Raw genomic sequence first — 18,094 nt, forward strand, 5'->3', positions numbered from 1 at the left:
TTTGTTCCCACAAGTAAAGTTAATGCTTTCAAACTGAAAGTTGATTCCTACAAATTTTTCAGACAGCTTCATCTAAAACATTTTTTTCACAATAAAACCAATGAGACTGACATGGGACTCTGTGACCCTTTGAATAAGATTAAGAAAAAAATCTACCTTTATGCCCCCTGGTGTCCCTAATCCTACTCTGGTCACATTTTGTAAACTTGTAGAAAGAGATATTGAATCCGCTGTTAAATCCAAAAACAATGTCACAAATCATAATATCAGCATATTAGCAAGAAAAGCCCTCAGTGAACAACAGAACAATCAAAAAATTTTAATAAAACCAGCCGATAAGGGTGGGGCTGGACAAGGATTATATCACTGAGGCCTATAGACAACTTGGTGATGCCTCTTTTTACAAACAGTTACCACATAACCCAGTGGAGACCTTTGTAGAAGAGCAGGATTCTATTTTGAACAGAGCCCTGGAGAAACAATGGATCACTAAAAAACAATTTGAATTTCTGAAAGTAGAATACCCGATGACACCTGTGTTCTACTTATTGCCCAAAATACATAAGCGATTGGTGAATCCTCCAGGCAGACTGATTGTAGCAAGTAAGAACTCTTTGTCTGAATCTTTAAGGCAATTTGTGGACTTCTTCATCAGAGGAATTGTGAAGACTTTACCATATGTGGCAGACACCACAGATGTCTTAAATCTGTTGACTTGCCTAACAATGCCTGAAAACTCTTTTCTGGTTACTTTTGATGTTGAAGCCCTTTATACCAACATCCCACATGAAGATGGTCTAGAAGCTATGGACCTTTACTTGGAACTCAGAAAAGATGTTCTCCCTGCCGAACTGCTTATGATATTGACAAAGTTTATTTTGAAGTCTAATTACTTTATGTTTGACAAAAAATATTTTTTGCAATCTCAAGGCACAAGTATGGGATCACCTTTTGCCCCCAACTATGCAAATTTGTATATGGGATTGTGGGAGGAAAAGCATATATTTAATAACAACCCATTTTCTGGTAATATTTTGTTTTTCCGCAGATTTATTGATGATATTGTGATGGGATTTGTAGGCAGTGAAGATGACCTTAAGGCATTTAATAATTACATTAATGGAACATATCCTAATTTGAAGTTCACTATGGAATATAGTCAAAATGAGATTCATTTTTTGGATCTACTTATTTCTGTGAATGACAACAGGAGGTTGGAGACGTCCATCTATCGTAAAAACACTGATAGAAACACTATTTTACATGCAACTAGTTTCCATCCGGACCACCTCATTGATAATATCCCATATGGGCAGTTCATCAGGTTGAGAAGAATATGCAGTAATGATGAGGATTACCACATTAAGGCTAAAGAAATGGCTGAACGGTTTAGAGAAAGGGGATATGACAAACCTCTTATCGACAGGGCTATTGAGAAGGCCAATGAGAAGAAGAGGGAAGAACTATTAAATCCCCCACCTTCTCACCATGAAAATATGAACAGAACTACCTATGTGTCAGAATATTCCACAGTTTCAAGTCAAGTCAAACAAATTATTAATAGACATTGGAAAATACTAGAATGTGACCCAAGCTTAAACCATCTATCTGCCTCCAAACCTCGATTTTGTTTTAAAAGAGGACAAAATGTGAGAGACGTTGTCAGTTCCATGTATAGAGAACCAACTCAAACCAACTGGGTTTCTCAGCATGTCTATGGAAATTATAGATTTTCCAATGTGCACATTGCGCTAACACATTTGACACAAAAACATTTAATCACCCCATTCGGGAAAGAAATACAATATAAAAGAATTTATCAACTGTCTTTCCACTCATGTAATTTATGTACTTATTTGCCTGTGTGGTTTGTTGTATGTTGGCCAAACCAAACACAATCTAAAGTTGAGGACTGCAGAGCACAAAGCAGCCATCAGAAATAACAACCTAGATTATGCCATCGCCAGACACTATAAAGAAAAAAATCATGGTTCTGCAGCTTCTCTCAGATTCATTGGAATCGAAAGACGATTGCCTAATCAAGGAGGGGGAAACATTATCGAACAGCTATATATGGGGTCTCTAGCTGATATGGTGCTTTCTAGTACTCTCTAATATTTCTATTCTCTTTCCTCACCTAATATATCATTGATGGTTTAAATATTGGTGTAAATATTTTTCTGTTTTGAAACTTTATAATATGATCAATATTTTTCTGCTTCTTGTTTGTTGCTCCAGTATACTGTATTATACCTTGTATTTTTCACGGGACACTGTGATGTGTTCTCTGCCTGAGGCGGGCTTTAAGAGTGAAATTGGTCAGGTGACCAAACAAGCATTTTAAAAAACACACCTGGAAATGATCAGGTCAGACCTGAGGTGAACCTGAAGACACTAAGGCAAAACATGTTGTTCCCTCAAAATAAAGTGATTAAGTAAAAGTCTGCGTCAGTGTGCGGAGGATCTGTTTGTCTTAGATGGTCAAGGTGCATGTTTTGTACTTTAGACAATATGCTGTTTGGTATTGATTTGACAACCATATTGAACTCCCAACAAGAAATTTGAACATATTTGTCTATAAAAACCTCATAACTATAAAATTAATCCTTTACATTTCAAAGCTGATTGACAGTTTTTCTGTTCTCAGAAGGGGGACATGCTATCAGGTCCTGGAGCCTTCCTGATCTTTTGCCTACAATGCGACTATCCTCGCAGATAGTCAGTGCAGGTGGAGGGTTGGGGTGGTGGTGAGAGGGATCAGCAGGGGGTTCAGGAAGAACATTGAGTACGTTTACATGCACACCATATTCCGGTTCGGGTCAATATTCCGGCTAACGTAACTGCGCCACGGCAACTGGAATATTCAGTTTACATGTTACTTGGCATGCCCCCGTGTTTCGGCGTATTCCACTCTCTTACGTAATGCGACACTCAGCCGCTGGGGGCAGCAGTACGCGTATAGGCGCCTGGTCTGCCAGAAATACAGACGAAGAAGTCTTCTTTTTCTTCTGTCGCTAGTTCTATGTTTTCTCCCATCGATATCCTCCATGATATTTAAGTCTTTCATTAGCTGAAGGCGGACTGCAGTCTCCTGGCTCTGGCTGCTGTTCACCATGCTGTTTTCCCCACTTGCACATAACCATAGCAACAAAGACGCCACAGAATTCCTTGTGAGTCGAGCATGCGCAGTCATGACTGAATATTCCGGTTCGGGGCATTTTCCGACTAAGGTGTTTACATGCCACAATATTCCGGTTGGAACAGGCATATGCCAGGGGTCTTATTTGGAATTCTCTCCAACCGGAATATGACCTTAATTGAGTTCGGTGCATGTTTACATGACACGTGCGCAACCGGAATATTGCTAATATTCCGGTTAATACAGGAATAAGGTGTGCATGTAAATGTGCTCATTGTTGGGATGGCTGAGAGGTGTGAACGAGCTGGGTGTTGGCTGTTCAAACCTGCAGTAGAAGCTATTCAGGTCCTCGGCCAGTTGAATGTTTCCCACAGGGGTGGGGGATAGTCTCCTGTAGCTGGTGATGGTCTACGGGCCTCTCCACACTGAGTACGTTTACATGCACACCGTATTCCGGTTCGGGTCAATATTCCGGCTAAGGTAACTGCGGCGCAGCAACTGGAATATTCCGTTTACATGTTACTTGGCATGCCCCCGTGTTTCGGCGTATTCCACTCTCTTACGTAATGCGACACTCAGCCGCGGGGGGCAGCAGTACGCGTATAGGCGTCGGGTCTGCCGGAAATACAGACGAAGATGTCTTCTTCTTTTTCTTCTGTCGCTAGTTCTATGTTTTCTCCCATCGATATCCTCCATGATATTTAAGTCTTTCATTAGCTGAAGGCGGACTGCAGTCTCCTGACTCTTGCTGCTGTTCGCCATGCCGTTTTCCCCGCTTGCAGGTAACCATAGCAACAAAGACGCCACAGAATTCCTTGCAGGTCGAGCATGCGCAGACGTAACTGAATATTCCAGTTCGGGGCATTTTCCGACTAAGGTGTTTACATGCCCCAATATTCCGGTTGGAACAGGCATATGCCAGGGGTCTTATTCGGAATTCTCTCCAACCGGAATATGACCTTAATCGCGTTTGGTGTGTGTTTACATGACACGTGCGCAACCGGAATATTGCGAATATTCCGGTTAATACAGGAATAAGGTGTGCATGTAAACGTGCTCACTGACGCAGGGTCGTTGTTTGAAAAGCTGTGCCTAAGCCTTTCAGAGTAGCTCCTCTTACTTCTCCTCTTAGGGTTAGGGTTAGAGTTTTTCTGGCCTGCTTGTACAGATCCCTATCTGCACTCCTGTAGGCCTCCTTCTTGGCCTGACGTAGCTTCCTCAATTTTGAGGAGAACCAGGGTTTGGTGTTGTTGTATGTGCAGAATGTCTTGGTCTGCACACACACATCCTCAAAAAAGCTGATGTATGATGTCACAGTGTCAGACAGTTTGTTGAGATCTGTGGTTGCACTTGTTAGCACCCGATTCTTTTGTTGAAAGCCCAAGAACAAACTGGAGTCAATCTTCAGCTCTCAGATTAAATATTTATTATGGTTACATATTGAGTAAGGCAGCGCTGGGCTCAGGGTGACAGAGCTGTCGCAGGATCTCTGTCAGAATGAGCCCCAACATTAGGAAATTATGCACATTTATCTTCTTGGGCTTGGCCTGCCCCGTACAGAGGCTGGACCTAGACGCAACCGAGTATAATTGGCCAGTTACCCAGACATGGACAGGCCAACCACTGTCCACACCTTGTTTCTAAAATGTGTGATGCTAGTGTGTGAATGTTGACTATATCTAATGCAGCAGACCAAAACAAGATAGAGAAGGTACATCTGGCTCCTGTTTTATCTGTTCTCTGTTATGCGGAGCCCGCTCCACTCCAACAGTAAGAACATTCACTTAGAGAGCCAGCATATCTCAGCTTGTCACATTCTCCCTCGTAAGGACAAAACAACCCCACTTTTTCAGTTTGGCTGAACTTAATCCTTTTAGTTTTGAAAATGGCATTGATCCTGAGGAATTTTTTAATGATAATTACAATGTTAATTCTGATTATTATTCTGAGAATCTGCTCAGTGTTAATTTGGAAGGTTTTTCTATTATACACTTTAACAGCAGAAGTCTTTATGCCATTATTTATGCCATTAAAACATAAATTCCAAGTTATAGCCATAAGTGAGACCTGGATAACAAAGGGTTATGATGCTGATTATGAAGGGTGCTGATTTTGCTCTAGAAGGATATGATTTTTTCAGTGTCAATAGGAATAAATTGGGTGGTGGAGTGGAATTTTATGTACAGAATGACTTTCAGTGTAAGGTTATTGACACCACAGTTGTTAATGAAGTCATGGAAAGTTTGACAATTGAAATTCAGACTAAAAAATGTAAGAGTATTGTCCTGAGTTGCATATACAGAGCGCCAGGCTCCTGTATGGAACAGCTTCTGAGTACCACAGCTGATATCTTTGGGAAAATATGTGATAACAAATCTTATTTTGTTTGTGGTGACTTTAATATTGATTTGTTGAAATGGAATGTTCATAGTCTAACAAATGATTTTGTCATAGGATGCAAAACACTGCCTTTGGGTTTATTAGTATGATCAGGTAACCCCATATTTTGTTAAATGGTTTGTTTATTATTTTGTATTGCCCATATTTTGTTATATGGTTTGTTATTGTTTGTTTTGCTGTGCGCTACAAAGCGATGGACAAGATTTTATTTATTGTTGCATTGTGCTATTATTATGGTGTGCTGTGGAATTGTTGGACTGGTTTACCTGTGATCAAACTCTAAACAGAGGCACCCGTTGCTGCAGACGGACACACCTGAACCTCATCAGTGATTGCAATCACGGGTTGTTCCTCCCATTACATATAACTAAAACGCCAGATACCTGTGGGGAGCGGGACCGTGCGGACGGGTTGCTATTGTTCCTCCTGCTGCGGCTGCTGTCTCCTCGGGTCTCGACTGGATTCAGGCTTCCCCCCTCGGCGCTAACCCCCTGGCTTGGCGGTGCTGATCTCCAGACTCTGGTTATCAACGCTCACTATTCCACACAGAAAGGAAAGTAGTCACTTCTCCTCACTTGGTGTGTGTGTGAGTCCCCTGCATGAGCACAGTCTGTGCTGAGTGTATTTTTTCCTGTGTGTCGAGGGTGTCCGACCTGGGGGACGGCAGGCAGCAGCGGTAGCGGTATGATTGGAGTGATGGGCATTCACGTACTCGTTTAAAGGAAAGTAGTTAAACTTAGAGGCCAGTTTGGCTTGAATTTGCTGGCAGTGGGACAGGCCGGGCACTGATTATACTCTTCTCCTCCGACAGCGGCTGGCGGCAGAGCGGAGTTCCTGGCACCGGATCAGCGCATCGGACGGCAATGTGGAGAGCCCTGCTGTGGCACCTACTGGCCGACATCCAGGGCGCTAGGAAAACCCGGGGCATAACACCGGACTGGACTGATTGCGGCTGGCAGCAGAGCGGAGTTCCCGGCACCGGATCAGCACATCGGACGGCAGTGTGTAAAGCCCTGCTGTGGCACATACCGGCCGACATCCAGGGCGCTAGGAAAACCCGGAGCGTAACACCGGACTCGACGGATTGGTATCCCAAACTTGGGTTAAAGTGACTGTCTTGACTGGGACTTGGACAATATTGCATTGAACTCAATTTTTAAGATTTATTTAGCAATAGCTATTGCATTCTTTTAAAAGTGTCTTTCTAGAAATAAAAAACTCCTATTTATTTAAACACATCTGTGCTTCTCATTGTGTTGGTGTGGCCGGGAATCAAACCTTAAGATTGAGTAACGTTTTAATTGTTACAATTTCTGTAACACTCTGTTTAGTTTTGGACTAAGGCCTCTCATAAATGAGCCTTCTAGGATAACTAAGGGAAGTGCCACACTCATTGATAATATTTTTACCAATGTGTATGGTCCAACAACAAGTGGTCTATTCTTAAGTGATATTAGTGATCATCTTCCTGTTTTTATTTCCCATAGCTTAAAGATTAAGGGCCCTATCTTGTGCCACCCGCTATCCGCTGCCACTACCCGCTACCCGCAAATTGCGGATTTAGGAACTTCCGCTGTCCCTAAACGGTATCTTGCGCCACCCGCTACCCGCTATCCGTTATGCCGACTCCGTCATTTGCGCCTGGAGGTGTGTCCGTGGGCGTGTTTCATGCGCTATCCCTACAGTTGCTATCTTGCGCACACACTTTAGGGATAGGTGACTACCTCTTGAAGCTCATCAAGAGCATGCCAAGAGTGTGCAAAGCAGTAATCAGAGCAAAGGGTGGCTATTTTGAAGAAACAAGAATATAAAACATGTTTTCAGTTATTTCACCTTTTTTTGTTAAGTACATAACTCCACATGTGTTCATTCATAGTTCTGATTCCTTCAGTGAGAATCTACAATGTAAATAGTCATGAAAATAAAGAAAACGCATTGAATAAGGTGTGTCCAAACTTTTGGCCTGTACTGTATATATATATATATATATATATATATATACACACACACACACACACACACACATATATATACGTACATACATATATATATATATATATATATATATATATATATATATATATATATATATATATATATATATATATACACACACATACATATACATACATATATACATACACATACACACATACACTATATTGCCAAAAGTATTCGCTCATCTATCCAAATCATTGAATTCAGGTGTTCCAATCACTTCCATGACCACAGGTGTATAAAATCAAGTACCTAGGCATGCAGACTACTTCTACAAACATTTGTGAAAGAATGGGTCGCTCTCAGGAGCTCAGTGAATTCCAGCATGGTGCTGTAATAGTAATGTAATAGGATGCCACTTGTGCAGTAAGTCCAGTTGTGAAACTTCCTCGCTACTAAATATTCCACAATCAACTGTTAGTGGTACTATAACAAAGTAGAAGCGATTGGGAACGACAGCAACTCAGCCACGGAGTGGTAGGCCACATAAAATCACAGAGCGGGGTCAGCGGATGCTGAGACGCATAGTGCGCAGAGGACGGCAACTTTCTGCAGAGTCAATAGCTTGAGACCTTTAAACTTCATGTGATCTTCAGATTAGCTCAAGAGCAGTGCGTAGAGAGCTTCATGGAATGGGTTTCCATGGCCGAGCAGCTGCATCCAAGCCTTACATCACCAAGCACAATGCAAAGCATCGGATGCAGCGGTGTAAAGCACGCCGCCACTGGACTCTAGAGCAGTGGACACGTGTTCTCTGCAGTGACGAGTCACGCTTCTCCGTCTGGCAATCTGATGGACGAGTCTGGGATTGGTGGTTGCCAAGAGAACGGTACTTGTCTGACTGCATTGTGCCAAGTGTAAAGTTTGGTGGAGGGGGAATTATGGTGTGGGGTTGTTTTTCGGACGTTGGGCTCAGCCCCTTAGTTCCAGTGAAAGGAACTCTTAATGCTTCAGCATACAAAGACATTTTGGACAATTTCATGCTCCCAACTTTGTGGGAACAGTTTGGAGATGGCCCTTCCTGTTCCAACACGCAGCAGACTGCGCACCAGTGCACAAAGCAAGGTCCATAAAGACATGGATAAGTGAGTTTGGTGTGGAAGAACTTGACTGGCCTGCACAGAGTCCTGACCTCAACCCGAGAGAACACCTTTGGGATGAATTAGAGCGGAGACTGAGAGCCAGGCCTTCTTGTCCAACATCAGTGTTTGACCTCACAAATGCACTTCTGGAAGAATGGTCAAAAATTCCCATAAACACACTCCTAAACCTTGTGGAAAGCCTTCCTAGAAGAGTTGAAGCTGTTCTAGCTGCAAAGGATGGGCCCACATCATATTAAATCCTATGGTTTAAGAATGGGATGTCACTCATGTTCATATGTGTGTGAAGGCAGCCGAGCGAATACTTTTGGCAATATAGTGTATATACACATGTGTATGTGTATGTATATATGTATGTATGCATGTATATACGTACATATACGCATTTTTTCCCCTTATTGCCTTCACCTAAAATACTTTATTTTGAAATTTGCATTTTATTTTCCCACCCCAAGCACCCAACTCTTTTAGTTGACTGCACACCTACATACAGACTCTGCCCTGAGGAAGGCCAACAGGCTGAAATGCGTCCGCAAACTCTACCGCTCTACTCTCTCCTACTTTCCTTTATCTTTTTCCTTCTCCACAAGTGTCGCCTTGGACCCACCATCAGACCACAACCACACAGTAAGTGGCCTCTGGTACTGTCATCATCTTGACCCTAGCTCTTATTTGCATTAAGACTAGGAGAAGTGCCTTGGTCCATCAGAGTCCTGTATCTGCACAACATTCAGCCAATTTGTTTTTGAGTATGCCATTTTCACATTCTACAGCACCACCACTAGCACAATGTGAGGCCACATTACCAGACAAGCTAAACACATTTTATGCTCGCTTTGATCTCCTCAACAGAGAGTCAGCTGTAAAGTCTACTCTGCCTCCAGAGGACTGGCCACTGTCAGTATCCACAGTGGATGTGAGGAAAGTCCTGCTGAAAGTGAATATGAGTAAAGCTGCTGGGCCTGATAACATCTCTGGCCGTATACTGAAAACATGTGCCAACCAGCTAGTACATGTCATTGCTGACATTTTTAACATCGCTGTCACAGGAGAGTGTTCCCACCTGCTTCAAGACAGCCACCATCATCCCTGTGCCTAAAAAGTCTGCAGTGTCTGATCTAAATGACTACCGCCCTGTGGCACTCACCCCCATCCTGATGAAGTGCTTTGAGAAACTGGTTCTCCAGCACATAAAGAATAACATCCCTACCAGTCTGGACCCTCAGCAGTTTGCATTCAGAACCAACATATCCACAGAGGATGCCATCTCCACTGCTCTCCACTCAGTCTTCACTCACCTTGAGAAAAGCAACACCTACATCAGAATGCTGTTTGTTGATTTCAGCTCAGCTTTCAACACAATCTCCCCCATGAAGCTGATTGGAAAACTGAACACTCTGGGCATCAGTACCACCCTCTGCAACTGGATACTGGACTTCCTCACAAACAGACCCCAGTCAGTTCGGATTGGCAGTCTCTCCTCCTCCACTCTAGTGCTCAACACCGGAGCGCCCCAGGGACACCACCATCATCGGCCGGATTTCCAACAATGATGAGTTTTCATATCGGGAGGAAATCAGCCATCTTGCAGAATGGTGCACAGAAAACAACCTACTGCTCAACGTCACCAAAACCAAAGAGCTGATAGTTGATTTTAGAAAAAAGGAGGCAAAGACACACAACCCTGTCTACATCAATGGAGCTGAGGTGGAGCAAGTGAGCAGTTTTAAGTTCCTTGGAATCAACATAACAGAGAACCTGACATGGACTTCACATATCTCTGCCCTGGTTAAAAAAGCTCAGAAACGGCTGTATTTCTTAAGGAAACATAAGAAAGCAAATTCCCACACCAAGTTCTTGTCAGCTTCTACAAAGGAGCGATTGAAAGCATCCTGACTGGAAACATCACAAACTGGTATGGGATGTGCACGGCCCAGGACAGGAAGACTCTGCAACGAGTGGTTAAAACTGCCCAAAACATCATTGGTACCCATCTACCAAGCATCAGTGATATCGGGGAGGTGAGGTGCCTGCGCAGAGCCAAAAGGATCCTAAAAGACAACACCCACCCCAGCCACAGCCTGTACACCCTGCTGCTGTCAGGAAAAAGATACAGAAGTATCCACTGCCGTACAACCAGACTACAGAACAGCTTCTTCCCTCAGGCTGTGAGACTACTTAATGCACCATCTGCGCTCCTCCATGTTTAAGATTTATACAATCAATTAATCAATCAAGAGGGAACCACACTTCAATTTCATTATACAACCTTTTGTCTAATGACCAATAAACTTCCTTGTATCCTTGTATGATACCTCTGCCTACCTACCTCTGGTATACCAGTGTTGTTGAATAGCAGATAACAGTCCCCCTTTAGACACGTGGTCTTTACCCTATCTCAACTTCGCATAGTGGGGAAACAGACACTTAGGTACACACGGATTACCATTGAGACCATACCAAATCCCGTCCCTGGAAACTGAATCAGTGTTCCTCCAAATGTATCTCTCATCAGCGCTGGCATGAGACTGCAGGTCCAGTACATTGGTTTATGCATTCACCAGCCCACCAGCTTCTTCATGTGGGGGTTTTCTCTTACTTAATATCACATCACCTCATCAATAACCAAACTGATGTTCACCACACAGAAACATGTTACAATGTGAAGTACGATACCACATATTGTGAAAATTGGCTTTCCTTTGTTCATCTGTCAACATTCCATCTGTCCATCTGTCATATTGCTTTGAAATTTGGAGAAATTGTGACACCTCCTGAACAGTTCCTTGTTATTAATGTAGAAAACAAAGTGTGTACTACAATAAACTACATTGATGTCTAACAATATAATTCCAATAAAGAATGACAAAAGTTGAGTTGCTGGCCAGAACATTAACTTACATGTATCAGATGATCAAAGTGACAAGAGAACTTAAACCTGAATTTGAGCCAAACAGGAGCAACAAGAATTTCTCTCTTCAATGAGCCTGCATTAACACAAGATGTGTGTGAGCAGTGTTCACATGTGGCTGCATCTCCAACAACAACACTGACTGAGAAGAGTTTGAGTTTCCTCGTCCTGAGTGATGGACAGTCATCACGTTTTCTAGTTTGTTGTCCTGTTGAATAATTCAGTTCAAGCAGCAGATCTGCAGCTTCAGCTGCTGCTGCTCTCACCAACACACTTGAGAAACGGTCATGCCTGCACAAACTTCTCCCACACATACTGCTGCTGCACAGTTTCTCTCCTGAGTGGATTCTCATGTGTCTGTTTATGTGACTTTTACATTTTTTATTTTTTAATTTATTTTATTTTATTTTATTTTTGCACAATAAAAGCAAAACATCAGAACAAGAATGAAATAACAATAGATTGTGCAGTTGAGAAACAGAAAACCCCTAGGGGCTTATAAGAGAATCCCACCTCAAAATTTGATTACATAAAAAAAGAAAAAATGTCAACAAACCAGCAAAAAAGAGCAAATATACATTAAGTCAATGCAAATATACATTAGATCAATGCAGTAAATGTGTGTAAAAGTGTGTAAGAAAAGAGTTTATAGACCTATGTGAGTATGTGTACATGTGTGAGTGTACATGTTTATGTATGAATGTGAAAATGAATACGAGTGTGTGAAGGCAAAATATGAAACAAGAAGAACAAACCCCAACTACCAAAATAGTAAGTTATAGTTAAGTTAAAGTTTGGTTCATCAGACATGTCCTTAGTCGAGATTTATAGTTTCTTAGAGAGGTAGACTGGAGTGCAACTTGGATGTAATTGTTCCACAGTTGTGCTCCTTTATATCTAGTAGAGAACTGACATAATCCAGTGCGAAACATTGGAAGTTGTAGACATTTAGAACGTCTTGTATTATAATTATGAACATTTGTATTCAACTGGAAAAATGAACTACAAGGCTGGGGAGGAGAAGCCAGGTGATGGAGGATTTTATAAATGAAAAGACAAGTTAGGTATTAATGTAAAATTTTGATTACAGACTGAACAGCTAAAAGGTTTCTCTCCTGAGTGAACAATTATGTGTGTTTGTGTGACCCCTATCTGAAAAATGTGTACCACAAATCAAGTAGCTACGTTTTCTCTCCTGTGTGGACACTCATGTGTTTATTTAAGTTACCTTTCTGTTTAAAATGTTTACCACAAATTGAGCAGCTGAAAGGTTTCTCTCCTGTGTGGACACTCTTGTGTGCATTTAAGTTACCTTTCTGTTTAAAATGTTTACCACAAATTGAGCAGCTGAAAGGTTTCTCTCCTGTGTGGACACTCATGTGTTCATTTATGTTACCTTTCTGTCTGAAACTTTTACCACAAATTGAGCAGCTGAAAGGTTTCTCTCCTGTGTGGACACTCATGTGTTTAGTTAAGCTACCTTTCTCTCTGAAATTTTTACCACAAATTGAGCAGCTGAAAGGTTTCTCTCCTGTGTGGACCCTCTTGTGTGTATTTAAGCGAGATTTTGTTGTAAAATGTTTACCACAAATTGAGCAGCTAAAAGGTTTCTCTCCTGTGTGGACTACCATATGAATGTTTAGATCACTGTTCCATGTAAATGTCTTAGCACAGACTGAGCAGCGATATGGTTTCTCTCCCGTGTGGACTCTCATGTGTGCATTTAAGCCAGATTTCTGTGTAAAATGTTTACCACAAATTGAGCAGCTAAAAGGTTTCTTTCCAGTGTGGACTACCATATGACTGTTTAATTGACTTTTCCATGTAAATTTATTAGCGCAGACTGAGCAGCTGAAAGGTTTCACTCCTGTGTGGACTCTCATGTGTCTGTTTAAGCAAAATTTATATGTAAATCTCTTAGCACAGACTGAACAGCTGAATAGTTTCTCTTTCTTCACGGAGCAGGAAGATGGCTTCTCTCCAGCCTCAGACCTGTCATGGCTGAAAAGGACTTCACTCACTGAGGCTAAACCTGACTGAGGCTCTCCAGTCTCCTCCAAGTCATCTTCACTGTCTTCAGTCTCAGATTCAGAGGAGTGTGAAGAGAGCAGCTGGCCATCAATACTTGCTTGTAAATCCTCTTCATCAGCTTCTGTTTCAGTGGAGCTGCTGGCCGGAGGCTCTGCCTCTCTGTTCTCCACAGTTTGGCTTTGATGAAGTTGTGAGGACTGAGCTCTCTCTTCATCATCTTCACTCTTCACAGGGGCAGGAGTGAATGGGATATCCTTGGTGATATTGAGCTCCTCCTGTTCCTCTTTAATGTGGGGGGGCACTGGCTCCTCCTGCTTCACACTGGGGCTGCGCTCCTGCTGCTCAGCGGGAACCTCTTCTTTACTCACCAGCAGCTGGTCAGGCAACACTGAAACACACACACACACTCACATTAAAGGCCCCATGGCCTGAAAAATGAAATTTCCGTTGTTTTTGCGTGATAGGGAAGGTCTTGGGCCACATAAATACTGTTCCATGCATTTCGCCTATGATAAATGGAGAAGTGCACACAGTCTGTTTTTTGAAACTGTCCCTGTAAAACGAGCGGATTTCACTTCCTGGAGTTTTAATACGTCATTCTGGGTTATTACGTCAGTGACTCCGCCCACAGCCCGCCTTCCCTCCCTATGCAACCAACTCTCAAGCCAGCCAACTTAGACAGTTTGTTTACGCTCCTCGGGCTACAAACTACCAAGCTAACGAGCCCAGCCAGTTAGCTTCAACTCCCTGACCAACAAGCTACCAAGCTCATTTCAGCACAGACTGTTTTATCAGCCCGACACAATCACATCAAATCAAGCTTTACTGTCATTTGGCTGCACACAAAATGGGATAGCGTTTCTCACTTGCGATCCCCGAGTGATGGGTAAAGTCAGCCTGGTGTGGATCCCGGCTGTCTTCTCCCTCCTTTGTTTACGTCCGCACCGCTTGCACTTCCTTTTCTCCCTGGTGACCGCTGGTGTAGACGCAGGTAAAATCCCCTGCTGGCGTAGTATGTCCACATCAAAGCAGAATGCCTCAGTTCTTGCAGCATGCTTTACCCTGATGTTTAGTCAAGTCTCTCGGCTGTAGGTTATACAACCTGAGCGTCTGGGTTAAGCAAAACATTTGAAACATTCACTCTCGCTGATCCCTGGAGGGGCTGCTGCGTCCATGCGCGCCACCATCACAATAGCAATACAATGCTGGCTTCATCTGTGGTTCGGGATCGGAGTCAGGCTCAAGTATGTCCGGTTGTATAACATCGCGCTCAGCGGTAGCCATGACAATCTTACATAAGATGATAACTCGCTTTTGACAAGTTTTCAAATAGTTATTGTATCTCGTTAGCTCCATTTGTTTGTTGTTTACGTCCCAGTGGGAATTTGTGCTTTGGTCTGATGAGTCCAAATTTGAGATCTTTGGTTCCAACCGCCGTGTCTTTGTGAGACACAGAAAAGGTGAACGGATGGATTCCACATGCCTGGTTCCCACTGTGAAGCATGGAGGAGGAGGTGTGATGGTGTGGGGGTGTTTTGCTGGTGACACTGTTGGGGATTTATTCAAAATTGAAGGCACACTGAACCAGCATGGCTACCACAGCATCCTGCAGCGACATGCCATCCCATCCGGTTTGCATTTAGTTGGACGATCATTTATTTTTCAACAGGACAATGAGCCCAAACACACCTCCAGGCTGTGTAAGGGCTGTTTGACCAAGAAGGAGAGTGATGTAGTGCTGCGGCAGATGACCTGGCCTCCACAGTCACCGGACCTGAACCCAATCCAGATGGTTTGGGGTGAGCTGGACCACAGAGTGAAGGCAAAGGGGCCAACAAGTGCTAAAAACCTCTGGGAACTCCTTCAAGACTGTTGGAAAACCATTTCAGGTGACTACCTCTTGAAGCTCATCGAGAGAATGCCAAGAGTGTGCAAAGCAGTAATCAGAGCAAAGGGTGGCTATTTTGAAGAAACTAGAATATAAAACATGTTTTGAGTTATTTCACCTTTTGTTAAGTACATAACTCCACATGTGTTCATTCATAGTTTTGATTCCTTCAGTTAGAATCAACAATGTAAATAGTCATGAAAATAAAGAAAACGCATTGAATGAGAAGGTGTGTCCAAACTTTTGGCCTGTACTGTATATATATTCACACATATATACACATACACACACACACACACACACACACACACACAGAAGCTTCTTAATCGGGTCCCTACTCCGGCTCTGTGCCATTCACCCTCTCTGACTGACACGTGTCTGTACAGTGGTGGAAAAAAGTTTTCGGACACCCCCTGCATTTGTGAAATATTGCATTAACAAATCACTCTTAGGTCTTCAAGTGCAATTTCTATTAGTACAGTCACAGCCAAAATACTAAACAAATCCTAAAAAGCCATTAAAAACTTAAAACTGATTGGTTCCATAAAAATACATAAGAAATTTTGAGTACTGGGTCATTTTGTTACCAGTGATGAAGGTCGTTCTTTTTATTAAAAGACACAATTTTTGTTGCCAAACTTCGTGTCTATATAAAGCCAGCACATTTGAAAGTTCTTCAGACACAACAATGGCTAAAACAAGGAACCGAACGCAGGAAAGATGCCTGAAGATGAAGATTAAACTGTCAAGAATTTTGTTTTGTCAGTTTTTCTTGTAAAAAATAAACAAAAAAAATATAATTTGTATTTGTTTGTATCTGTCTAATGCAGCCACACCTTTTGAAACACAAAAAAGATTTTTCCACAAATATTTCATGATAATATTTGAGATTGTGAGATTGTGTAAAATTTTAAGGGTGTCCGAAAACTTTTTTCCACCTCTGTATTTAATGATGTCGCAAAAGGTTATTGACAAATGGAAGGACTGTAAACCCGGCTCTTTGGGGTCGGTGCTGTTAGACACAGTGATGAGGAAAGGCAGAAAAAGAAGTGAAAAAGACAAACATTTCTGACTAACTGCCAGTGTTTTATGGGAGAAGTTAAATTCCATATTCAGACTTTGTCCTCTGCACAGCCAAAACACCAGGTGCCAGTTAAGACTCTAACTTCTCCGGAGAAATACTGTACCAAGCTTAGAGGCAAAACATTCTCACCAAAATCATCAACACACCCACAGGCATTTTTGGTGGATACTCCCACAGAGGTTAAATACCTGGACCTTACTCCACTGTCTTTGTCAGACTAGTGCAGACTAGGAAGACCAATGCGCATGAACTGATGAAGCCCCTTGGATAAGAGGCGAAACGTCTTCCTAAGACAAATACAAGTCCAGTTGCCTACGATTCAATTTGCCCAAAGAGAACGATGACCTGGATAAATGAGAATATCCATATAGTGGGGCGGCATAGCTAAACTATCGTTCATTTTGTGATAAAAGCACCAAATTTGGTAGATGTGTTGGTGGATATATTTCAAACAAATCTGGATATTGGGCCATCACAAAAGCGCCCCCTAGTGGCCATAGCAGGCATTTGATTTGTTAAAATGAATAAAAATATAAAAATGATTCATTAAAATATTTAAAAAATGTAAATACACATTAAATTAAGAAAAAATACAGTTATACACACTCAGTTTCTCAAACACTTTCTGCCCCCCCACCACAACCACCACTGCAAGCCAGCTAGCCAACGAGCTGGCTAGCATATATTCAGGACCGAAAATTGAAAAAAGCCCCTTAGAAAACAACATGGTAGGCATTTTTGAGGAAAAGCACTTTATCTGTTGTTTCTGTATGATTATTTAATGCTGAATCCATTTCTGCTGTATGCCAAGCTGTAAAAGTTACAATTTAGTCATAATTATTGATTAATTAGCATAATTATCGATTAGTCGCCCAAAGTCAGAAATGGCTATCAGTTTCCTATTTGTCAATATTCTGTATATGATTGTTTGGTATCATTGTAAAGGGGACCTTCTCAGCTTTCATTTAAGCCCATGGGTGTCTCTTTCTGACAAACACAGAGGTCACATGACCTCCTTAAACCATAAATTACACACATTTTCCCACATTTTTCGCCTAAACTATATAGTTTCTTTTATCCCTGTGGGATCAAGGGATATCAAGGACCCAAAAGACAACAACCACAATACCTAATGGACTTTGAGGATTCAGGAAATGTATGATATACCCATACTATTTCTTTGTGAGAGGTTATTGTGAGCCTTAAAATAGCAGTAATCGACTCAGGCCCATTCACCTCCATTCATTCTCCAGCATTACATAAAAACGACCTCACCAATTGTTTACTGTAGATATAATGATATTATTACTAATACAAATGTAATAATAATCAAAGGCCAGGTAGACATTTTTCATCAATTTAATTAATTAGTAAAAATTAACTGAACGTGGCCACTAATTATTACAAATATGGATGATAATGATTGGATCAAAACAGTAGTGCATTACAATTTTTTTGTGATCACATTTTTTTTCTTCTTCAGTGCATTACATATTCATGCAAAGGTCACTTGACTTTCGGCACTGACAAGATGTAGTACATG

At 42.0% G+C, this 18,094-nt stretch overlaps 1 protein-coding gene across 4 annotated transcripts in view; it reads right to left on the minus strand.

The window, feature by feature from the left end:
- Positions 1 to 18,094, minus strand: part of LOC115363936 (gastrula zinc finger protein XlCGF57.1-like) — a 55,737-nt gene that overhangs the window by 20,146 nt on the left and 17,497 nt on the right. Inside the window, exon 3 of one of the 4 annotated variants that reach the window (XM_030058295.1) lies at positions 12,043 to 13,967. The exons of the other annotated variants lie outside the window; for them this stretch is intronic. Within the exon in view, the coding sequence (XP_029914155.1) occupies positions 12,730 to 13,967 (1,238 nt within the window). The 3' untranslated portion in view covers positions 12,043 to 12,729. Of the gene's footprint in view, positions 1 to 12,042; positions 13,968 to 18,094 lie in introns of those variants that run through there. 4 annotated transcript variants of the gene reach the window in all.

Source organism: Myripristis murdjan, chromosome 8 (assembly GCF_902150065.1).
Source record: "Myripristis murdjan chromosome 8, fMyrMur1.1, whole genome shotgun sequence".
Lineage (NCBI taxonomy): Eukaryota > Metazoa > Chordata > Actinopteri > Holocentriformes > Holocentridae > Myripristis > Myripristis murdjan.